Genomic DNA, 25,873 nt, shown 5'->3' on the forward strand with positions numbered 1-25,873 from the left:
TTTCCTCCAGCACTACTTCACACAGTGATCGAATCCATGCCACGCCAATATTTTGTATAAATATATAGTATTATTACGACTGATAAATGTAATTTGGCAATCTTCTCAGTTAATTTAATAAGCGTGAAATGTTTAAAGGGCGAATCGATGCATGCTTGTCTCAGTTTTCATTTTTGGATAAGGAAAAAAAAAATGTATTTTATTTTCAGTGCGTGTGATTTTACCCGTGTACGCAATTTCCCCCCATTTTTTGTGAAAATGCTTCTTGTAATTAGTGAAGAATGATATTTTCTTTAGTAATAAATAAGGCCCGGATTTTGATGACATTTGCATTTTTGAACATTTTTTATCTTTTAGAGCATTTTTTTAGATTTATAGGGCATTTTTCTTTAAATTTTGGGGCGTATTTTGCATTTTAATGCATTTTTTCTAGTTTTTTGTAAATTTTTTCCAATTTTTACTGTTTTTTATCAATTTTCATTATTACACTGGCTTCCAAACAATGAAGAAAATCCACGGAATATTAACAGGTGAATCGAAATCTTTTCAAATTGAAGAAGAATTGTAAGTAAGTGAGACCGTCTTTTTCAAGTACGCACCTATAACATCAGTAGACGTTGAGAGAAGCTTCTGCAGGAATGAAAATTTACTTTCAGACAAGAGACGCTCGTTTACATTTCAAATTATCAAAAAAAATTTAATAATCCAATGTAATTCTGATATTTAGTAATATTAAGAGATGGAGGTTGTTATATCCATTAAAGTTTCTACACAAAATAAAAATATTTTGGTGACAATATATTTTCCTTTTTTTGTTATTTTAGGATATAAAACATATTTTTCAAACTTTAATGAACGTAGAACAAGTATTGCATTGCTTTATATTTTTTAAATGACTCATAATAATTTTAAAGACCAAATTATTTTTTTAATTCAATATTTTTGCTTCATTTAAGGCATTTTTTGCGCAATTTTTGCATTAAGGGCATTTTTGGCCCTTTTTAAGGGTATTTGTTGAGATTTTTTAGGTCATCAAAATCCGGAATCTAGTAATAAATTATCTCAGCTACTCTTAACGTGATTTCATGAAAAACACTTTAATCTTAAATAAAATTCCATAGAAAAGTAATTTTGATCAATTTTTGTTGCTAAACAATATTTTTATCATAAATAATCATATTTATAATTTTTTTTTCCTTTGTTGTGCGTTTTTTTCATTATTACTTCCAAACTTTTTTCTTGTTTCGCCTTCGACAACAAATTCTATGTAAGCAATTAATCTGAGCACTAACGCAGCTCTATTTGAAACTTACTATAATTACGAATATTATCGAATAATAGTAATTCTAGTATGTCTTTTCCGCTTTCCATTACTCGTAATAACCAACTAATACGTTATTGAATTCGGATGTTTTAAGAGATGGCATCGAATTTAACAACAAACCATTTTACACAATAATTAAACTTTGAACTTTGGAATTCATACTCAATTAACTCATAATAAACTTAAACATATCACAAAGGATAAATGTCAATATAGATATAACATTTTTGTAAATAAGCAAAATAAAATTGAAATTCAAAGTAGGTGCTATTGAATCGAAATAAATTCTGTGTGAATGAATTGTGCATTACTAATTTATTTTCTACAAAATGAACGTTCAAATAAAGGCTTACAAGATATTTTTCCTGGTGAATGAAGAGATTAACTGCTGATTCTAAGTCAGAATCTTAATTATCAGAATTAGATTGGAATTTCTTCGTCTTGGCTCATCATTATTAGAATAATTTTAATTTCGTACGCTACTTTAAAAAGAAAAAATTGTTCTGGAATATTCTATCTCTAAATAAATGGAAATATGCGATATTTATTTCAATTGGAAAAATACAGATTTCGTGTCACCTGATGTGCAACTTGAATGTTTTCTCGAAATTTTCCAAAAAAAAAAACAGTTGATTCCAGAAGTACTCTTTCTAGCGATTGAATTTTAATATTTTATTAGGAAAAAAAGAAATATACTGTGCTTGATCCAATAAAAGTTTCCTTTCTCTTTCCTCTTGTAGATGTTGGTGGGGATATGCTCTTAGTCCATATTACTGGATTTTGGAAGGACCGAGAGTTTGTATCATATTGGTAAGTAACACCATTACTTTTATAAAACTACATAAATATTTTATAAGAGAAAGTCGGGGAGAACTTTAGAGAGCGGCAACAGTTGTCCTTCTGTAAAACTATATTTCCAGATAGTGATTGAATGGAATGCTAAGAAAAGAGAATGATCAGTTTGAGTGTTCAGGGTTTTTTGAACTTTTCGTACCGAAAGGCCACATCAATGAATAGAGTGGCTAGAGATAATATTGTTACCGCCAATGAGCTATGCAATAGTATGGTGAAGGAAAGTCAGGGGTGCCAATTTATGCTGAATATGAAAATCTCAGGGTGTTGGAGTGGAGTTTGTATTTGTATAGTGGACTAGTTGAAGAATTTTGACAAATTGAAGATTGTGACCAAAACAGAAGATGACGAAAACAATACTTGAACCGGATCAGAATTAATAAAAAGCTTTTATTTTATATAATTGCAGAGCTCGAGATACCAAATATCAATTTTATCCATAAGAATTTCAGTTGAATCAATTTTGCATAAATATTAATAAGGACAGGCCATGGGAGATAAATCCCCCACAACCTGCCTAATCAAAAGCCAAATTAAAAAGTACATATAATTTGTTCCCAACAGACATAGAGGCATGGGCAGGAGATCCAAAATTGGCGAATTATCAAAATATAACATAGCCAAAACAAAGCCAACCAGCATATCAATATTGGGTTTGAAAGAATACCTTGGCGATTACGAGTTGCCAATAAATTTATGAGAATTATTACAACCATGCAACTGAAACATATTTTCGGTTAGAAAATTTAGAATTAAAAAGTTATTAATAGATTTTTGTTTTCGATTGGAGGCGACAGTGAATTAAGAAGTCTGCATTAGTAATGAAATAAAAAGTATCCGTTACATTGATCTAAAAGAGAAGAATAAATATTTTATATTCGTTTCAAAAGATTAAGTCTTTGATTTATTTTAAAAGTAATTCTATTAATAAAAATCAGCTTAAGTAATAAGAGATATTTAAAAGGATAGGAAATAAATATGTAATGCCAATTGTGGCATCACAAATAGATTAGATTAACTAGAGATCCCTTCAAGTGCTAGATACGCACTTTTACATTAGTTTCCGCATTCTCCCGTGCATAAGATTTGAAGCAACTGCGCATGCTCGCGTTTATTTTAGATACAACGTATCTTTGTTATTTTAACATGATTAACGCTACAAAGACGAAGCTACAAGCACGCTGTTTATAGATGTTAAATGGTGTTTTCTGTTTAAGCCTACCTTCGAACTTAAAACATAGACATGGAATGCGAATTTGAGGAAATATATGGATGAAATTTAGAAATGAATTGTGTGATATTACTACAATTGGCTAAACAAAGAGATCATCTACGTCCGATGTAAATGTTTCTTTTGATTTTTTAGTCAAAGTTAAAACGTTACTACGTTAGCGTTTTTACTTACGTATTTTCGCGAAATGGCATGCATTCTGAGGCATGCGCAATTACTCAAAATCTTACTCGCGGGAGCTGACGTAAATTTGCGAAATCTCTGTTGTTTCATTTCTTAAAATACTAAGGTAACCTGCATATTACCTATTAGGCAATAACTTAAGTGAAATATAGTGTATTGTAGGGGTTGTATTAACGTATACACTACAATAATGGAATGTGGACTTTAGTTTTGAATATTTTTTAAACATTTATCAAGAAATACTTAAAGAATTAATTTTTAATTTTACAGGTGTTCAGGTCAGGCGATTTTTCATATTTATCAATAGTTCAAAGCTTTCAGAGGTTTGGGAGATCGGCAATAAATTACAAAAGTGCTTTTGAACACCCCCCATAATATAGTTTGTAGCTGTTACTTTGATTATCAAATGCAATAACTGCGTAATATTTCGTGTACCTAACATAAATATTCATGGCATTTTTTTATAGAAAAGAAACTAGTTTTTCGCCTTACATTTTTTTATTAGAGTTGTATTCAATTGATATTCAATAAAAAGAAACAAAATTTCAGTGGCAATTTTGAATGGATTAGAAAAATATTATTTTAAAATTTGAAAACATTCTTTGAAATTTTTATAAAACTATCTAATTCTATTTCCAATTAAAAAAGTCCTGTTATGATTCATTTACATGATTTGAAACCAGCTATTATATTTATATCTGATCAATAATCCATTATTTATTTAATATTTATTATTATTATTTTTTTGAAAATTATTTAAGCAAAAACCGAGTTTGAGGAATAGCAAAATTTAAAAGTATATATAGTTATTGTAATAGCATCGCATTGAAAAAATTCTTAAAAAATATCCATTTGAACAAAATTGCACCAGTATTTATTTTTCATCGAACTTTTCAATTCAAAATAAAGTAACTAAATTCATCAACTAGATTTTTGTTTTTTAATAACCTGTTCTCAACGTATATAGCAGTTCTTCTTCGATTTCATTTCAACAAAAATCTTAACTCAATAGTTTATTAATTTTTAGCTTATGCGTTCGTTACATACAGGGTGCGTTCTGAAAATAATTCGCCTGATTTTATTGTGACACGACTATCAATCGCAGCGCACTCAGATTGGTCTAAAAATGTGGTGGGGGAATTGTCCTTCCAAATACGCCTGGTCTCAGGTCACTCCGAGTAGTAGGAGCGGTAGGACGTGTCTTTGCGCAAAGTCTTTTTTTCGATCGAGTCACGGCGTGATGGAGTGTTCGCTGGAAAGCGATAAAGTTTTGTGTGCGGTTTGGGAAGAATGCGACGGAAACTCATCACATGCCTTTAAGGTGAAATGCATTTCGAGACCTCAGTGTGGAAGGTGGCACAAGGCCTTCAAGGAGGGTCGGGAGAAGGTCACCGACGAGCCTCGTTCTGGACGCCCAACAACAGCTCGAACAGAAGAAAACGTGCAGCGTGTCAGACCGTCGGTTAAGCATTCAGGCAATCACCAACACCCTGAACTTGTCAAAATGTGTGGTACGTGGAATTGTGACGGAGGATTTGCAAATGAGAAAGGTCTGTGCGAATCTTGTGCCGAAGGAGTTGACGGGGGAGCAAAAACTACCTTACCCAAAGTAAGACCCCCTTGGTGCCCCAACCTCCCTATTGCCCTGACTTGGCACCGTGTGACTTTTTTTTTGTTCCTTCGACTGAAAAGAGAGCTGAAGGGAAGGCACTGAGAGTCGGTGGAGAACATCCAAGCTCATGTTACAAGGTTCCTGAGAGGCATTCCTGTCGAGGAGTTCCTGGGTGCCTTCCAGGCCAGGCAGAATCGTCTCCGCAAGTGTATTGAAGCACAAGGGAACTATTTTGAAGAATTTTAACCATTTGTACCCATAGGATCAATAAATCTATTTTTCCCAGAAAATGCGCATTACTTTCAGAACGCACCCTGTATAACTATTACGATAAAACGATACTGATAATAATACTGACATGACTGTACATTTTATTGCTTAGTGTGCTGTTTGATTGCAGATTAATTTCATGATATTGCTGAACATTGTGTGCATCGTTGTGATGAAAGTTCAAGTCAACACATCCAGTGAGTTTCAACAGATTAGGTAAGATCTCATTTAAGATTCAGGTTGCAATTTCGAAAGAAATGCTGCAATGAAATGACACTGTTGAAAAAAGTCGTTCGCATTTTACAGCAAAAGTTGCTGACACCGCGACTGCCAGCAGGTGCTGTAAAAATGACATACAAAGTTGCTGTTTCGAATATGAAACCAGACTGATGTCAATTTCAAAAAATGCTGCAAATATTACAGCAAGCTACTGCACAAGTCACGCTGTTTTGTTTCTGACAATGCTGTGAATATAACTGCACATGGCTGTGTTGTGCACAGTCAGTAACAGCACGTTGTGGAAGTTACATCAGTGTGCTGAAATTTTTGCAGCAGTATTCTAAGCAGCAACTTTGTAAATTTTACAGCTGCTGCCTTCAGACGCGGTGTGAGAAAGTTCTGTTGTAAAATACATAGAATTCGTTTTACAGTGTATCACATTGTTTCTCAACGGGGGCGGTGGGAGTATGCTGAGGGGCGCTGAATTTGCTTTGGGCAATAGGGGCAGGTCGGAATGAATATGGGTTTCCTTCATCGTTTGCATTTTGCTGCCACAGTGACGGTTAATAAAAAGAAGTGTCGGCAATACAGTGTCACGTATTTGAAGTTCGGATTTGTTCAATCGCCGTAGAACTCTCAATTACGCAATTGTTTACTTTGTAACAAAGTTTTATGTAATGAGGCAATGAAACCATCCCGTTCGCAAGAGCATTTGCAAAAAATTCATCCTGACAAACAAAATAAAGATTTGTCATTTTTCACTAACATCAAGGACACGTTTCTGAAGGCATTTTCGGCCTCAGGCTTACTAGCAACCTCATCACAAAAAAGCGACGATGGTTTGATAACCTCTTATAATATATTAAAATTAATTGCTAAATCTGGGAATCTTTCGTACCATCGGCGAGGCGTTGATATTGCCGGCTGGCAAGGAAGTTATAGAAACAGTTTTACACCATCCAGCTACATCTAATACAATCAAGAATATCTTATTAAGCAACGACACAGTGCGACGACGAATTGATGAGATAGTTGAAGTTTCCTTATGCAAACTTTTGATAGCTAACGAATTTTCCTTTCAAGTTGGTGAGTCAATCTTACCAAGTAATGGGGCTTTACTGTTGGCGTACGTCTGGTTTGCGAAGGAAGGAAAAATTATTCAAGAAATGCTTTTTGCAGGAAGCTTGATTGAAGATACCAGAGATAAATCTGTTTTTTATACTGTCAAAGATTACTTTAAAGAGAAAAACATTCCTCTTGCTAATATTATATCTGTTGCCACTGTTAGACCTCCTGCAATGATGGGTCGACATCGTGGGTTTATCACCTTTTTGAAGAGGGAGTTTGGCTGTTCCCTGCGTAATTCACAGACAGCATTTAGTTGGAAAAAAGTGATCGTTTGCATCAGTCATTGCAATATGTCGAGCTCTGCTGTGAACAAAATTCGCACTAATGCTCTCAACAATCGATTATTCAGAAACTGTGTAAAAAAACAAACAATGAATTATATCACTTGCTACTACACACTGAGATACCCTGGCTTTCCTAAGGTGCCTATCTCAATAGGTTTTAGAACATTTTCGACTCCGTGCTTGAGTTCCTCGAAGACAGGGATGTAACTCTGGAAGACGAATTACTGGAATTTAAGATAGACGTTTGCATGCATGACGGATTTATTTGCAAAATTTAATGGTGTTAATTTAAAACTTCCAAGCAACGAACTCAATTTGATCACTACAGAATCAGTTATATCTGCCTTTCTAAAAACACTCATTTTGTGGAAGCGGAATTTCGGTCTGAATGAGTTCAGCCAATTTCCAATCTTATCGGATCTTAAAAAGAATGATGAAATTCCCTCTGATACTAAAGAATATTGTCAACACCTTCAGTCTTTACAGTTGGACTTTTCTCAGCGTTTTACAGATGATTTGTTCCTGAAAGTCCTCAAAGGGGTTATGAATCCTTTTGTGAATTTTGAAATAGCAGAGGTTTAGATTCAGGAGGAATTGGTCGAACTTCTACTAATGAAACTTTGAAATAGTGATCGACTCACAGAATTTTGGCTTCAAGGTAACATAGGTCGCCTCCACCCTAGACTGTGGACTATCATCAATGCTTTAATTGCAATTAATTGCTTTCCCTTCCTCCTACCTTTTCAAACAAAGATTCAGTGCTGTGACGAATCTAGTCACAAAAAAGAGAAATCGAGGGAACTTGCATCTCCACCTCACGAAAAAAATTTAACGAACTTTAAAAAACTTTCTCTGAACCTTCAAACACATTCATCTCCCTTACATAGTTACTTAATTGTTTTGTTGATACTACTTTTTAGAGTTAAAAAATATATTTTTGGGTGTTTTGAGTTATTTAATTAAGAAAAAAAATGACTCTTTTTAACCATATGTTTCTTTGTTGCTGTTTTTTTTTCATTGCCTTACTTATTTTGATCATAACAAATAGACTGCGATTACCACTCGGGAGAAAAGTATTTGGTTAACGTGCATATTAATTTAAAAAAAAATACTCATTGCCTCTTATGATTCAGCTCACCCCCTGCGTCCCCATGCTCTAAATAATTGGATTTTCACGAAGGGGGGCTTTGACATTTTAACTTCGATCACCCATTTGCAGCAGGAAGCAAACCTAGCTTCAGATCAATGGATACAAGTTTGTCTGGAGAGTAAAGGTGGCTGGTCCGCAATGCTATCCTTGTTGCCACTATCATTGGTAAAGAAATTATGGAGCCATAACTATCTGAATCACAATCGGCTGTTTTATGTCAAATGCTTCTTCTTCAGGAGCACAACAGTCCTTTGCAGGCCTTGGCTGACTCAACAGCACGCCTTCTCCAGCTCCCTCTGTCCATGGCAACTCCCCTCCAGTTCTTAAGTTTTAGGACTTTGAGGTCGTTTTCGGTGTCGTTGAGCCATGTCAAATGCTTTGTTTTATTTTATTAATATAATTTTAAGATGGCTGGTGATATGTAAAAGATTTCAATTCATATTCCGTTTCTTTAAGGACGGCGTGTTACTCTAGAAACATTTTATTAATTTGTGAGAAGATTTAGATATCACATTATTTCACATTCCGTTCATTTCTGTTTCGTAACACTCCGTTATTAGACCATTAGACGGAACATTTAATCTTAATGGAACTTTATAAGATTATTTACTCCCGTCAAAATTATTACAAATTATATCTACGAAATACTTTTTATATTTAAACGCACATTGTAGTAGATCTGAAGGCTGTACCGAGTGTTAACATTGACGTTTATTTAAATTTCAAGGGAGCTTTTTCCCATTTTTAAGTGAAACAAGATACTATCAAATTCATTCATCTAAATGATTTTCTTACGTTGACATCAAGCCTAATTAAACAGAAAAAAATTCTTTTGTCGATAATATAATTCAAATTTCTTTACACATTCGAATCTCGTTACGGGTAGTCCACATTTCTCAATCAAAAACTATGTCTTATATTTTCCAGTCATGGATTTTGTCTTCACAAAAAAAAAATCGGTCTAAATCAGTCACCTCCAAAACAGCTCTGAAAATGCCGTCCGTTTTTTTTTTTTTCTTTTTTTTTTTTTTTCTAAATCTATCTTCCTTTACTGCTTTTCATTATTGCGTAAGTGAGTCTGATTTTCCTTTACTCTTACAGAGTTTATCTTAGTTCATGAATATATATGATAGAAAATCAATAGCCTGAAATTAGGTGGAAAAGGAAATGCCCCCAAATAAAATGAAAGCTATGTATTTGAAGAGAAAGCTAAACAATGGATAGTGTGTGTGAAGATGATAGGAATAAAAACGATCCGTAGTTATTGTTTGGTAAAAAACTATAGGTACTTTTATTTGGGAGTTACAATTTATAAAATAAATTAAGTCATACGCAGTGCTATCCAGAATTTTTTTGTTGAAAAGAGTCATTTCACTTCTCTGTTAGTTTTTGAGGAATGAATTTCAAAACATCGTTAATGTTTGTAAATTATAGCTATTTTTGAACACACTGTTATAACTGACAGATATACCATACAAAGTAAACGTTTTAGAACTATTACGTGAATATTAATCAAACACATTATTCCATATTAACTCCATTCTCCCCCCCCCTCCTGAGGGTTAATTAAACTAAAAAAATACTAATAAAATACATGAAATATAATTTTTTTAAACTTTTTTTTGCTTTGACCCTTTAACAGAATGCTTGAAATTCATTTTTTATTGGGGGTAGGAAAAGAAGGTTCTTCAAAACACAAGTCCTCTAAATGCTCACGGCAAAGCAAGACTCTTCTTTTTCTATATTATATATTTAGTTGAGAAAATTCTTTCACAAGCAGCTATTGGCCAATAGCAATTCATTTCCAAAATACAGGAAGCACAATACGGGTGTCATTGTTACCCTTTTTACATTCACTAATCTATTCCTCTATGATTAATTTTAAAGGGAATCATCTTCAACAGCAGAAAAAACTAGCAATTTTAACAAAAATTTTATGAGGAGTATTTTCACTGCCAGTAAATATTTTCAACACTCAAATCCAGTGCGTGAAATACGCGCCTAGATACGTATTAACGAACTCTGGTCATCTACTTAGAAAGTACGACAAAAACAGTGCTTAGGACATGTAAGTTGAATAAATGACACAATCTATGTCTCCAAATTAGAGATGAAGCTCAAAAAAATTTATTATAAAAAAAATATTCGATTTAATTTAAATGTCCAAATGCAAATTTTATCTCTTATGGAGCCACAGTACTAAAATATGCAGAACTGGGTCTTCAGTATAACCTGGATAGATCATTTCTTATGGAACCATTCATAGCAAACCGGAAAAACTACGACTGCGGGGGTCAAACATAAAATATCAAATAATGACTGAAAAATGCATGAAAAGTTATATACAATAAGTGTAAAAAAAATTTTTGCAAAAATTACATTTTTACTGCAAAAATATTTATGATGCAAAAAATGAATGAATGAACACATTTATGCATTTACTTATTTAAAATAATTGAACATTTTAGTTTGAGCACTCTCTTCTCTAGGCAAACGATATATTTTGTAACGGATTGCTCTTCATTTTCCGTGAATGTGATGACGAAAAGTTCTTAATTGTTTATAACTTTAAGGCTTTCTGTTAGCACTGCTTGTAATTCGTCATCGGTATCACTTCTTTAAGCTTCGGCAACCGTTTCTTAAACCAACAACTGAGGTACAGACATCAAACGTAATGTTGGGTGCCCAAACTGTAACAAATCTTTCTTCTCTATCATTAGCAAGTTTTTTTTCGGATCATTAGAACAAAAGATATTCTGAGTGATGTTTTTTAATATTTTATTTTGAGCACAGAATATTTAATAATTTTATATTTTATTTTGAGCACACTCTATTTGCTTAAACTTCATTTAAAAGATTTTTTTTCTCTCTAAAAAAAAAAAAAAAAAAAAAAAACATCTTTTTTCTGAAAACACCTTCTGAAGATGAATGTTATATTTGCCTAAATTCATGACTTATTACTAAAAAATTAACTGTGCACTTGTTAAATGTTGTTGTTGTTGTGCAAATTATAAAATGTTATTTTTAATGGGTGTTTCACACCCATTAAAAATAACATTTTATAATTTTTTTAAAAATTTAATCTGATATTTATCTATTCTTTTTTCCAAAAATACATGACATTCTTTGAAATCTTTTGCGTATCCTTTGCTAAAATGTTTTCAAATCTATGAATCTGTGAAACCAAGTAAAACAAATTTGTTGAAAAGTTTCGTTGTAGCTGAAAGTGTTAAACTTTAAAAAGAACAATTATTAAATTCTTTTCAATAAAATTAATCATACTTAAATTTTTCTTTAACATTATTTTTCTATGAACGTTCAAAACATTTTTATGACATTTTAAAAATGAACTTGCAAAAAAAGTTTTTTTAAATAATTTTTCAAATAATTTATTTATGAAAACCTCGAGATATTTTCTAATTTCTAAAGAGAGAGCTTAAAGAAGTGTACTTGAATTTTAGATCAAGTTTTTGATCGGCGTTTTCTTGATGTTTTTTTTTGTATTTAACAATTTTTGATGATTTTGTATTCAGCAGAAAAGACTAAAAATATAGGGTCGAAATAAGGCTTAATAATTTTTGTAATTTTTAGAGATTTTTTTTTAAACTCAACATTTCTCTGCTTTTAGATTTTTTTAAAATTCAATTCCTTTCTAGTTCAAAACTAATAAAAACTAATTTGGATGACACAAAAAAAAACATTTTTAATGTAAATTATGCAATAATAAAGATATTAATCAAAAATCTAAAAACGGACATGATTATTATACTAAAATTACCTTTCGAAAATGCTGATTGAAGAATGATCTTGACGTAAATGTGTCGGAAAAAAAAATTTATAAATGCAGCGGAGTAACCCATATAGTGATTGATCTGTTTAGAAAGATACTGACGAAATAATTAAAGCAACCCTATTAAGAAATTCTCCATCCCCGTCTCCACCCTTTTGATAATTGAATCGATGAGTCTCAATTATCTCATTTTTTAAAAAAAAAATTGAGATTCTTACATTTTTGAGTTTAGATGTAGAAATGTTACTGTGAATGGCCAAAATTGGGAAATGGGTGGTTGTTGACTTCTTCCAGGGAGTGTCGACAATCACGTAGTCTCTTTGTAAATGGCCGAAATATATACCAGTTCTAGTCAAGTGTCGCTGCCCGGTATGCCCTACATAAAAAAAAAATTTTTAAAGTTCAATGGCACTGCCCAGTATGTATTTAACCGTTGCTCCGAACATTGATGTTTCTCCTAATCTATCCTCAGCGGATATTAAAATATCGGATATTAAAATGACATTCACCGGTGAAAGTCAACATTCCCTTGATTTCGGTCGTTCAAGGTAGCAGATATATAGTTAAGATATAAAAATAGTCATTCCTACCTGGTAAAACTCAATTTAGTTTGAGAACATGCCATATTCTAGAGATTCAGGTTTTTTGTTTCTCCTGTAAAAGTATTTTTGTTGGAGATGACCGGTTTTCGAACTCATTCATTCAATTAAAGGAAACTAATATTTTAGGGGACAAAAAAATAAAAAATTTAGGAAATCACAGAGAAATGGAATTCAAAATAAATTAATGCTTGTTTAATTGTCAAACAGAGGAAGGGCGACCAAGGTTATTCAGGCAATCAGACGGCAGAGTTTGATAGCGTTTTTACATAGCGACCCTTAGTGTGTAGAATTTTTTGATTTCATTTTTGTCAAGGATTCTAAAAATGTACATTTAAAGAGGGCATTTTATTCTAAACCCGAGAAAATAAAATTGTGCAATACGACAAAGTTTAAAAATTACGTGACATTCAGTTAAAAGGGAATCGAAATGAATGCTTGCATTACCTTTCAATTACGATAAAAAAACAAAACATTTGGATGGTGATTCTTATCGTTATAAAAAATTTATAAAACTATTGCCTTGAAAATCGATTTAATTAATTGGGGAAAAAAACACATTCAAAGATGAGTCTAATCAAATATGCAATCCTCTGTGTGATTCTCATACAAATGAGTTTTATTTATTCAGGTCTATTCCTTCTTGAGGGAAGAAATCTATATTTAAAGGAACTTATATTCTATCTCTATTGTAGTTGAATATAGAAATCGAAAAATATCTACGAATAAACACTTTCATTTATTTACTGTTGCGCATACTATTAAAGTGCGGCAATTGTATAAATACCAGTTAGAACACATCAAAAAGAAGCATCCAAGAGTACGGTGTAGAATAAAATAAATATTTTGAACTCTAAAGTTTTCAATTTAGACAGAGGAGGACAAAATGATTTCGTTTTTTCCTAGAACTTAAACGAAAAACTTAAGAAAAAAAAAGCGTTGGGCACATCATTTTGAAAGACGTGGGGGATTTTGGGTAGTGATAGGGTTTTATTATGAAAGTGATGCGAATGACGTCATTCATTTGAGTTCCGTTTAGTTTTTCTTCTTTTGGCTCAGTGTTTGCAAGTTTATTTAAGGGAGAATCTCATTGAAAAATTGACTGGTGATGCATTTTGCTCTCACCATGTGTGAACAACTTGAAACAATCATAACAGTGAAAATTTAGGAACCTTATTGGGTCAGAGGTTCGATTCACGATAAATGTTTTGTGGAAATTTTATACATTATGAACTATATTTGACAATAATAGGGGGGCACAGACTGCTTGTAGTCAATAGAAAACAATCAAAAACCTGTATTATGAATTGGTACCTAACTATGTTCTATCTTATTCAGAAAAAGAGCATATCGAATTCAAAATTACATCCTCTCAAACACAAAAGCAAATTAATAAAAACTTGCCAAAAAAAAATTGACTGTTAATCCTTAAACTTTCACAAGAATTTTCTTTTCTTTTAATGATATCAGAAATGTTTTCTCTTAATAAGCAGCTTGACTCTGCAGATTCCTAAAAGTAAATAAAAAAAATTACAAAAAGAAAAATGAGATTCTGGAATTTTATATTATTTCTTTTCCCGAGGTACTCCGTTTTTTTTTTTTTTTTTTATCTTTCAGATAATGCTCGGGCATTTAGGAAAAAAAATGCCTTCATTCATCGGGTAAATTGAAAACTTAAACAGAACCTTCAGCAATCACAAAATGTCTTCTAGTAACCCGATGTACTCAAAAAGCGAATTTTTCTGAAAGCAGTCCTCGAAAATAAATGTAATCCAAAATTGAATTTAAAAGGAATAAAAAGAGAGGAGGAAGTAAAATATAAAATGGATACTCTCTTCGCTTTCTCAATTTTAAATGATTTCGATGGATTTTATCAATAATTCAATTCCCTGTGTTCATGACAGGAAAATGAATACTACCCAGTTGAAATTTTAACGGAGAAAATAATCCGTACAAAACTTTGTTAGGAATCATCATTCATAAAATCTTATTAAAAATCGTTATTAGACAACCTATTTGTAAAACTATTTAAAAAATGTACTTAAAATCCCAGATGAAGCAAATTCTATAGAGAAGTTAAAATTTGGTACTAATATTTATCGAAAAAAAATTCCCTTTTGAGTGTCTAGTTCTTACATAAATCAATTTAATATTAAAGCTAAATATCATTTTCTATGAACAATGCTCAGAAAGAACAGTAAACAACCTGTTTGATTTTTGATCAAATGAGTGAATTTTTACGTACATACTTCACGATTCGAGAGCTTAAATATGCACCATGAAATAGTATAAGTTACGAGCTTACTTTCTCAGTATTAACATATATCTTTTTCGAAGGATTCTTGATTGATTCTCAAAATATGGGGATGAGATACCCGCCATTTGGAAAGTAGGGTCCCCAACCGGTCGAAAAATAAATCACCTAAATGTTAATTTTTGTGTGTGTGTGTATTCCGTCATCAGGACGAAGTCACCTATAAAACTTTTATTTCTCAAAAATGAATCGACCGATATCATTTAAATTCTCAATTTTGTCGTTTAAAATTAAATGAATTAAAATAGTTTAAAAATTTTATACCTAAAAATTCAAAAATTTTTAGGTCAATCCTATATATATGTATTTTAATATATCGAAATAAATATTTATTTTTTGTATGAAAATATATTGGGTCTCGTTTTTTCATCAAGTTAAAAACTTTTTGGAATCACTTCATTAGTTCCGGAAAATGGCGAAGCACGCAAAATGGTGAAATTAACATTTTATGGGGAACAAACTTTCGAACTATCTCCTGACCAAATTATTGGAATCCTATTTTCCGGATTGAGGCTTAAAATATCATCCGCACTTATTAATTAGAATGTTTAAGTGTGAGCCTTCAAACTAATAAAGATTTTGTTTGTGAAAATTTGATCAAAAAATATTCAGGGTAAACCAATACCTTTAAAGTCTACTGAAATGATGATTGATGTGTGTATTCCTATTGGACAAATAAATCACGTGACCATTGACAGCTTGACATATCTGTAACTGTTTTGACTTTTAGAGCAACCAGAAAAATGTGACAGTCCAGTGATTAAAGCGATATTATGAAAACTATATTTTGCTTTCGGAAATTGGCTTAAACAGAGAAGTATTGATATCAAATATTATTTAACATGGAGAAAAAGTTATTTGGGTTCGCAAATCCATCCCCATCAGAATTGTCAAGTTATTTGGCGTTCACTCGCTTGTAAACTGCAGAAAATTTCAGTGATCAAAATGGTGGCAATTACTTCCTACAAAATTTCTGCAGGATCGTAATTCTTGGCATAGTGAAACAGCAAGAATGTACAAACGTAATATTCACAAACACCAATATTTATAATGACAGTAAAGACAAGATACACGTCATTCAGACTATGCCATATGACTTTTGAATGAAATATATACATTTATTCTTGAAATAAAAATACTTTGCAAATCAAACCCTTCACTTACAGTACAGAGGGAGATGAATTAGAACTAGGCTTGACTGAACTCAAGTGGATTGGGTAAAAAATAATTGAATGCAGTTAAACTTAAAATATAAATACGTATTTTATCGGCGAACTTTTGATCCTCCAATACTAGATCCTGGAGTTCCTTTGCCTTCTGGATTAGGTTTGAAATGACAAGGCTACGGAGTTGAACATGGGTAGCCGTTAGAGGGAAATCAAAATTGTCACATTGTTTCGTGTGCAGTAAAAAACACGCTATGAAAGGAAAAGCAATGACAGAGTTGCTGAAAAGGCCATTTTTATTCATAAATTGAACACGATCCTATTTCTTCGTATTGTGTTACACATTCAATTTTCTTATTTATTTTTGATATTTTTTTTTTTTCAATTTTATGTAATTGCTCCTTTTATTGCGATTACCATAATAACAAAATGTTCCTACTACAAATTACAATTATAATCAATATAAATTATAATTACTTCAAAATTATGGTTACTTCAAATTATAATGATGCATTTTATTTACAAAATTATATTTGTTTCTTTTTATGCAACTATTTCATATTATACTCTACATAATTCTAATTTTATACTATATTTATATTCTTTTTGTTAAGAAAAAAAAACTATGATGAATAATGGGAGTGGGTGAGTGCAATCAGCGGGTTGTTAAGAAATTTTTAAAAAAAAACTGCGAAGGACGAATTCGTTTCATAAATCATTTAAAATAGGAACGTGCTTAATATCAGCTTTAAATTCCAGGATTAATTATTAAAAAATATGAAAATGGTTAAAAGATTTCAGGAAAGCAACCCATTAGACATTGCAATAGGTCAGTTAAAAATTAGGAAATAAATGTCAATAATTGTCAAAAATTGTTATTGTCAAACTTGTCAAAAAATTTTTTATTATAAATGTCAAAAATTGTTATCGAGACTTGTTTTTGCACGTAAAATCTTTTAATTGAAAATAAATAAATAATTTAAATTAAAATAAAAAGAAAGATTTCTGCTCACCCTCCTCCTTCCTTTCCAAATTCAAATTTAATTTCTTTAACCGCTCGAGAGATGAAAAAAACAACAACTTTGAAGCCATGTTCAGAAGTGCCATTCAATAGAAAAGGAATATTTATTAAGTTAGAAACTATGCAAATGAAAATTTGTTGTTTAAACTCGTGTGATCTTCAGCTTTTTTAAAAAACTGCTTCGATTCAAAGAACCATCAAACTATTTAACAAAAACCATTTTATAAAAGAAAATAAGTCTCGTGTCTTCGTACAAACTAAATCATAATTAAACAAAACCCCGCTTACGTAGACTTGGATGCGATTTGTACGTAAGTGATTGACAACACAAGTGAAATTAGTGGATTCTTTATTCAGATAAAAGTTGCCCTTAGAAGTTGTCTTGAGTTATTTAAAGGAAAATATCCATCCTCATATATTCAGTGAAATAAAAGAAAATTATCGTCCTTGAGAACTTTTGATCTAATGATCGAATTTTAGCGCAATAAAATACAATTTTCATGGTAGGAAGACCACATTTTAAATATGCTTCATAGTTAATGATACCCATAAAATAAATAACAAAATCAGACCCAAAAACATTTTATAAGACAAAGTTTAATTATATTTTCAATTAAGACTGATTTAAGTTTAATCATCTCGGTAGGTAGGTACTTTATTTACGGCGCACTAAAGCTGCATAATGAGCTATTGGCGACTGCTTGGAAAACATCCCTGAGGATGATCCGAAGACACGCCATCACAAATTTGATCCTCTGCAGAAGGTATCTCATTTGTGAGATCATTTCCTCAATTTAGACATAATTCTGAAAGGGAAGGAAATTTTCTCCAGATTCTTGTACCTATGGTTATTGCTCGGTGACCGACCGTAAAACTTTCGATTCCACAGATCTAAAACAAAGAACGATACAATTTTAAAACAAAAAATAAATTTAAAAAAAATTTTGTTTAATGACGTTTTTTGTTTTAATAAGTTAAAATCAGACTTGACATTCATATGATGGTTTTAATTGAAAATTAAAAAGAGCTTTTGGTCACTTATGAATTTTATTTAAGTTATTTAAGAATAGATGAAAAAATTCTTGGTTATCAGACTTAACTAATCGAGGCCTTAAATGTAAGTCTGCAGTGCTAGACGGAACATGGGTTGCCATCTAGCACTAGTCCCCTTGCCGTCAGGCTAAATATGGAGATTTTCGTGGTTTCCCTTTCCGTGTAACGCAAATGCGGGTTAGTTCCATCAAAACGTCCTTCACGAAGGCGAATTTCTCCCAATACTTGATCCAAAAGTTTTGTTGCTTGGGTCGGCTGTTCAACGACGGTTATACAAAGCAATTTCATAGAGTCTTGGTGGCTCAGGAGATAGAGTGCTGGTCTCCCAATGAGGTGAGCTGAATTAGAACTTCAGCGATGGCTGGTCGATGCGAATTCCGCATCTGACTTAAACGGATCAGGGATTAGAGTCCCCTTGACGTCAGGCTAACCATGGGAGATTTTCGTGGTTTACCTCTCTATGTAACGCAAATGTAGGTTATTTTTGTCTAAAAGTTCTCCATGAAGGCAAAATTCTAACAATACTTGATCTAGACAATGCTTGTTACAATCCCAATACTTGTCTTCTGGATTGGTTTCAAATTTACAAAGCTACGGAGTTGAACATTAGTAGCCGTAAACTCGAAATTGTGTAGACTGTTCAGCGATGGTTGTAAAATAAAACCCATTTCATAAAAATTTGGAATCTTTAGGGAAAAAACATGATCTAAATCGGTGCTTACGTTCTCGAGCAAACATACATTCAGACAGACTTTCGCTTTTATATATTTATATATAGAGAGAGATGAGTCGAATGAATAGCAGTTCTGATTTAAGCTCAACTGTCTTGGATTAAACGAAATTAGTTAAAAACATTAATAAAGTATTACAAGCTCTGTTGTTAAATTTTCATAAAATAAATTTTCAATCATTTAAAAATTCACTCTTATTTTAGAATTAATTTTAATCATAATAATAATTAGTATCTCAACTTCTGTAAATGAGAATATAATGAATATAACGACTCATGGAATATTATGAATCATGAAATGATTCTAAAACACTTAAAAGTTTAATTATCTCTACACTATTTCATATTTTGTTTTGTTTTCTGACTTGTAATTTTTTTATATTCGTAGTAGTTAATAATCGTGATTGTATATTTAGCGTGTTTGCTTTTAATAATTATTGAAGAGAAAAATGACTCTTTCGAAATTTTAAGGATTAATTATAAAAACATTTAACTTTTGTACGAAATAGTTTTTCATAAGTTCAAATGAGCGTATAATTTTCTAGTAATTAAAATTGATTCAAGTCTTTCTTTTCTAAAAGTAAAGACAGTTTAAAAACAAATGCTTCTGAAATAAAAAAGTGAAATATAATAGGTGTAGAACATTTGATGATAAACACACGATTAGTCTTAGAAAAAATATTTCAATGACAAATATATAGATAAATAGATATGTATGTGTGTACGTATAATTGTCATTGCCATTTTTAATGAGGGGTAAAATCTCTGAAAAATAGCAATTCAGAAATATTTATTTAATTTAAAACTAATGAAAATGTTGTTGGCACATTATTCTAATCGAACTTTTTTCTTGTCATCAAGGTTATAATTTTACGTTCCTTATAATACAAACTGCTTTTTATCGCATTAAAGCTCAAGTTACCATTTATTAAAAATTGTGATTACATTTGGGTAAATGAGTTTTACAATTGTGTTTAAAAACATGGATGGATCCAAAACATAAAACGAAAATGTCGTGCATGGCATACTTTCTAAATTGCAGTTACCTCCTTTTAATTTTATTTCATAACTATGTTACCACGAATGACCAAAATGGGGGACAATCACAGAGTTCGCTTTGGTATTTAAGTGCCCGGTATGCCCTACATCAATGTTTTTTTCTTAAGGTTCAATGACACTGCTCAGTATGCATTCAACCGATCTTTCTCCTAATCTACACTCAGTAGATATTAAAATATCGTATCAATATAAACTACGAATAAATGAATATCAAATTGGATATAACAAATATTTTGGACATTCACCAAAGCAACTGTGTGATTGTTGGCATTCACCTGTGAAAGTCGACATTCTCTTGATTTCACGGTAACAACCATGTCTTTATTAATTTGCCTTCGAGGGTGGTATTTTTCATTCCAAACTCAATTACTAGTTTAGACCTCGATCGAGATTTAGCTTAAATCAAATCTGATGATTAATAGAGAGATTTTTCCCCCTTACTCAAACGCTATTTGAAAGCATCAAAATCTCTCTACAAATCGCAGCAAGTGTAGAAAATAATTGAAGCGTTTTTTTTTAAACGCAACTCTATGTAACGTCTCGCTAATGCAAGTTACAATCGTTTTCTGACCACTACAAATGTTACATCATAATAGAGGATGTATCATCAATCAAATTTCCAACTAACAACTAGAGTGCCCAAATCTCAACAGCAGATTTGTACTAGATGACTGTAAAAAAAAAATTTATTCTGATCGACAAATTTTTTCACAAAAGGAGTTTTTTGACCACTTGTCGACTAGCCATAGTGAGCTGTGCTAGATATAATAGTACGTGCTACAATAGTTTCCTGGTTGCAATAAACAGAACTATTAAAAATATGTAGCTTAGGATACTCATAAAAGTGATAATATAGTTTTTTTGAAAAATTCAACTAATTAAGCTTCATTAATTTTTTGGGAGTTTTAATTCTAACACACATTTCTAGCTATTCTTTCATATTTAATAACGTACTACTAGCTGAATACCCGTTCTTCGCAAGGGGGAAATAAAATAAAAAAATAATGAATCAGTAGTGAAGACACAATACGAAATGTCGCACAGATTTGGCAGCACAACACTGTTGAAGAGCGTAGGGAAAGAACCAGGTAAGTGACATTTGTAGGGATATTTATGAATCAGGGAAAATAACATAAAGTGGTTGCGTCATTATGGGCACGTTTAATGTAACAGAATTGTTCTTGCTTTCACTTTAATCTTGCATAACTAATCTACATTAACTTTTAGAATGAATGCGGGATTTTTATTGTCAAATTAAGCAGTAGTAAAACAAAATTATTAGTCCCACAGCCTAATAAATTGGTAAATTTAATTGCTCACTTTTTTTCCTCTTACCCTGATTATAGCCTCACTGAAAATGTCACTTACATGGTTTTCCACTAATCTTATTAATGAAGCTAAAATATATTTTTTTTTCATTTATTATTATTTTTTGCCCTTTCCCGTGACTTTACATTATTATATTAAGCAAAACACGTTTTTTGTAGTCCATTCCATTAGAATAGAAACTGACTATATTTAAAATCACTTGGCGTGATGGTATTGCTCGCTGTTTACTCATGATAATCAAAATTTAACAATGAAGTTTATCACAATGTCACACAATGAAGTAAATTTATCTGGTACATGTCCTTTTCAAGGGGCTGGCAGTAAGACATTGATTTCGACAACATCTGTATGAAAACTGCTTTGTATTTTTGCAGTTTTAATAATCAGCAAATATATTTTTACAATATGGTATATCTATATTAGTATATTTGGCACTTATTACTTAACCCTTCAACATTTAAGTTTTGTGCGAAAAACATTTATCCATGGCTACAAACTAAAGCCGAAATTTTTGAAACAAACAAAATTCTTATAAGATCTTGATAAGGATTTTGGAACATGACCATTTTTCTATCTGACTACTAATTTACTATAAAAATTATTTATAAGTAGTGCTGGAAAAAAATTCTTTCATTTATAATTCATAAAATTTGAATATACTATCTTCCTAACTGTTGACCAAACATATTCTGAAACTACGGAAAACGCGTTGTAGAATTCTTTTAGAAACTGCGCCAATTGCCATAATACCAGGAATACATATATTACCAAAATTAAGCCTCATCTGCGTCAGGTGATTTTTTTACAGTCCCCTAAACAAATTTCCCATTAATCTTTTCTTCATTCACTTTGCTTTTTAGCATGTAACTATTTTTTTATTCAACTGATACACATTATCAATATTAATTATGCAATGATATCAATTATAATATGGCGAATAATAATATCCCCAAAACAAATATTATTGTAGTCAATTTACGTCGCACTAGAGCTGCACAATGGGCTATTGGCGACGGTCTGGGAAACATCCCTGAGGATGATCCGAAGACAAGCCATCACAATTTTGATCCTCTGCAGAGGGGATGGCACCCCAGCTTCGGTAGCCCAACGACCTGCACGCGAAGTTGAGTACTTTACGGTAGAACAGTTTAACGAGGACCCATACCACACATCCTCGGTCCCTACGCAGACTGATCCAAGTGGTCACCCACCCCAAAACGAATAAGTATGGTTTTTCCATTTACTTAGTTTTTTAGTAATCAGATTACTTTTTTATTTATATTAGTAGATATTATCGAGCCTGGATAGTTTGGTTGGTAGGTCATTGGATTCGTGTTCGCGAGAACGGGAGTTTGAATCCAGTCGGCCGAAGAATCCCCGTGTATTAAATGGTGACTAGTGCACGTTAAATCTGTCGGAGTTATGAAATGCTCCAAGTTCCCTTAACAAATCAAATGGTACTGATCCAGGAGTTCCCTTGATAGGGTTAATAATTACAAGGCGACGGAGTTAAACATCGGTATTCGCAAACTCAAATTTGGGTCGACTGTTCAGTGACCGTTATAAAATAAAATAAAATAAGTATTATCAGCATAAATTAAGCATTATTGTAGTCAGTAATAGTATGGCAAATCTTTACGGTTCCTCGAAACGAATAAATACCTGTACTTCATTCATTTTGCTTTTTAAGTGCATAGCTTATTTCCTTTATATCGATATGCATATATGACCTTTTATCGATTTCCTTTATATCGATATGATAATTAATAATTGGCATCAATAATGGTAGGGCGATTTTTTTCGTTTCTTCTAAGCGGCACCACTTTTCCATTCATTTAACTTTTTAATAATTAACTTTTTTTTTCATTTCAATTGCCGTTGATTTTAAACTGTTTACTTTTAGAGAAACACATTTTAAAAGAATTACTATAAACAAAATAAACACGATATATCAAATAATTTTAGTAGAGTCCCTGAATTGGAGTTCACTATAGCGGAGCCTTAAATTTTGATGACGTCGTCACGAATGATACCACGCTCATTAAATTTATCTGACATGGCGAATAAAAAATAATTCAGTATTAAAGCATGGTGCAATAAACATTTTTTAGTATCAAATAGAGTTATGAGCTAGAAAATATAACTGATGTAAGTTTAAAATATTTAATATCGCTTATAGTAAAATTTAAAACAATGTCTGACGCTTAATCAATCAGAAAATTCTCGTTTTGGTTTTCGCTTATCCTGCTCGAACCGTCCTTCGTAGAATGTTCTAATGTCGACAGTGACCTTCCTCGTGCTTTGAGCTAGCAAATTTCATCGTTTTCGATCGAATGGTTTAGGAACTTATCAGGGACACACACACACACACACACACACAGACATATAGATTTCTTCAAATGTTGATCATAAAAGAAAATTCACGGGACTCAAATAGTAGAAGATTTATATGCCCGTAAAACTGTCTAAAATGTTTTTTGGAATCTCACTTTTCCTGCGATTTTTTCTTGTAATTAAAAACTTCACCCAACGACAATAATTTCAATTTCCTTTTAACATAGTCAATCACTTCGTAAATTTTTGGAAGAGAAAATACCATATATTTTTGATTATTTTTGTAAGTTAGAAATTTAAATGAAATGATGTCCAAATGAGCCGCTGCCCGTCCAGAAAATATCTACACTTTTACTAAAAAAATGCATTCGTAATTTTTACGGAGGCAGGATTTCGATTCCCCATTTCATTGCTCTGGAAATAATTGTTGTTGTTGTTGTGGCCTATCCTCCAAATGCCTGACGAAGTTTGACAAGATCCATCAGACCGTTGACCCTAAGGAAATCGAGGACCATAAGAGGGGATGAGTATATGTCCTCTCTGGAAAGTCCCAAAAAGTCCAGGATGTGTTCGGGAGAAGCCTGCTCAGTTTAACATTTGGAGCAGGCCTCGAAGATTCTCCTGCCTTCGAAAAACGAGATACTTTTTGTGTGACCGCTTGCTGATCTGGAAAATACGGTTTTAGAAGCTCTGTCGCAATTGAGGGCGAGTGAAGAACCTTTCTCTTTGCCTGCATACCAGTGATGGCAGGGAGGAATCCTCCACCCTTTCGAAATTTCAGAATTAACTATGGATTAATGTTCTAAGAAGGTAAGTGTTGAAGAGGAAGGATTAGCGTGGTAACAGCCCTCCTTGGCCAGTCCACCCGCCTGCCCATTGCTGTATATGTCAGCATGAGATGGGATCCACTGAAAATAAACATCCTGGAATTTTGAAATGAGTTTGAGATTGAAAAGGACAGAAATACTAGTTTTATCTCCAATTGCAATCCAGTTGTGGAGGTGTTGAAGAGAGCTGTGGCTGTCCGAAAGGATCCAGAGGTCCACGAAGTCATTTTCATTAAGAACAGCTTCAAGGCCTTGTTCAATTGCTATTAATTCACTCTTGAAGACCGATGAGAAATCAGGGTTGCGGAGGCAGATAGACAGTCTATCCCCTGGTTTCTCAATGTAGATGCCACTGCCTGCGTGGTCGTCCAGTTAACTGCTGTCCTTAAAAAATTTTATGGCATTGTCGGAGATCTTATTTATGACTTCTAAGGCCAACTGCCTCAGATGAGCTGGGATCAAGTCCATCTTGGTGAACGAGGTAGTAAAATCGAAGTTAAAATGAACTCTTGGGAGTCCCTCTGAAGGATTCAGATAAGATTTTAAGGAGTGGGGTTCAATTTTATTATAAGGCAAACGCAGAAGTTTAGCCTGACTGTAGGGACTGTTTTTCTTATGTCTTTGATTGTTATTCCAGTTGTTTAAATATAGGGAGGTTCTATTATGCTGACCGTAGCTAGAAAGTTAGTTGAAATATTCGGTAAAGTTGGCCTTTCTTCTAGTTTGGAGAGGTTGAAAGTTAGCCTCATAGGAAACTACTTTTCTAGGGCAGCAGTGTCTTAGTCCAGTAATAATTCTAGCAGCACTGAGTTGAACCTTCCCCAATTTATCCAAATTGGTGGCTGAGGCGCAGCTGAAAACAGGAAAACCATACTCTAAGATCGGCCTAATAAATGTCATATACGTATTTCTCAGAGTGAAAGCATCGGCTCCCCAGTCCTTGCCCTCTATGTATTTAAGAATATTTAATCTTTTTCTGCCCTTTGAGACAATATGTTCGATGTGCTTGTTGCTTGTCCCTTCGGGATCTAAAATAAATCCTAGATATTTAGGATGCTTCTCATAAACAGAGTCCTGGTTATCCATTTTTAATTTTGGCTGGAAATTGTATAATCTTTAATTGGTGGTAAAAAAGGTGGCACTAGATTTGGCAGAATTAAAAGAGAGTTTAAATTCCGAGGCAAAGTTTGACAATGCAGAAAGAGTGCTATTAAGGTTCCTCTCCATTTCAATTAAATTGGTATCAGCACCAGAGAACGATGTCGTCTGCAAACAAGCCAATTCCTACGCCAGTTGATGATAATTTCTCTATGCCAGCTATATATAGAGAGAAAAGCATAGGGCTGAGTAATGAGACTTGAGGAACTCCCTCTCCTAGCTCAACTCTGTCAGAAAAAG

At 32.5% G+C, this 25,873-nt stretch overlaps 1 protein-coding gene across 1 annotated transcript in view; it reads left to right on the top strand.

Moving 5' to 3' along the window:
* Positions 1-25,873, top strand: part of LOC107442144 (PDF receptor) — a 132,796-nt gene that overhangs the window by 102,105 nt on the left and 4,818 nt on the right. Inside the window, exons 8-9 of the mRNA XM_071184360.2 lie at positions 2,065-2,134; positions 5,603-5,688. Of these exons, the coding sequence (XP_071040461.1) occupies positions 2,065-2,134; positions 5,603-5,688 (156 nt within the window). The remainder of the gene's footprint in view (positions 1-2,064; positions 2,135-5,602; positions 5,689-25,873) is intronic.

Source organism: Parasteatoda tepidariorum, chromosome 10, assembly GCF_982258835.1.
Source record: "Parasteatoda tepidariorum strain Cologne lab strain chromosome 10, Ptep-v5.0, whole genome shotgun sequence".
NCBI classification, from domain to species: Eukaryota; Metazoa; Arthropoda; class Arachnida; order Araneae; family Theridiidae; genus Parasteatoda; species Parasteatoda tepidariorum.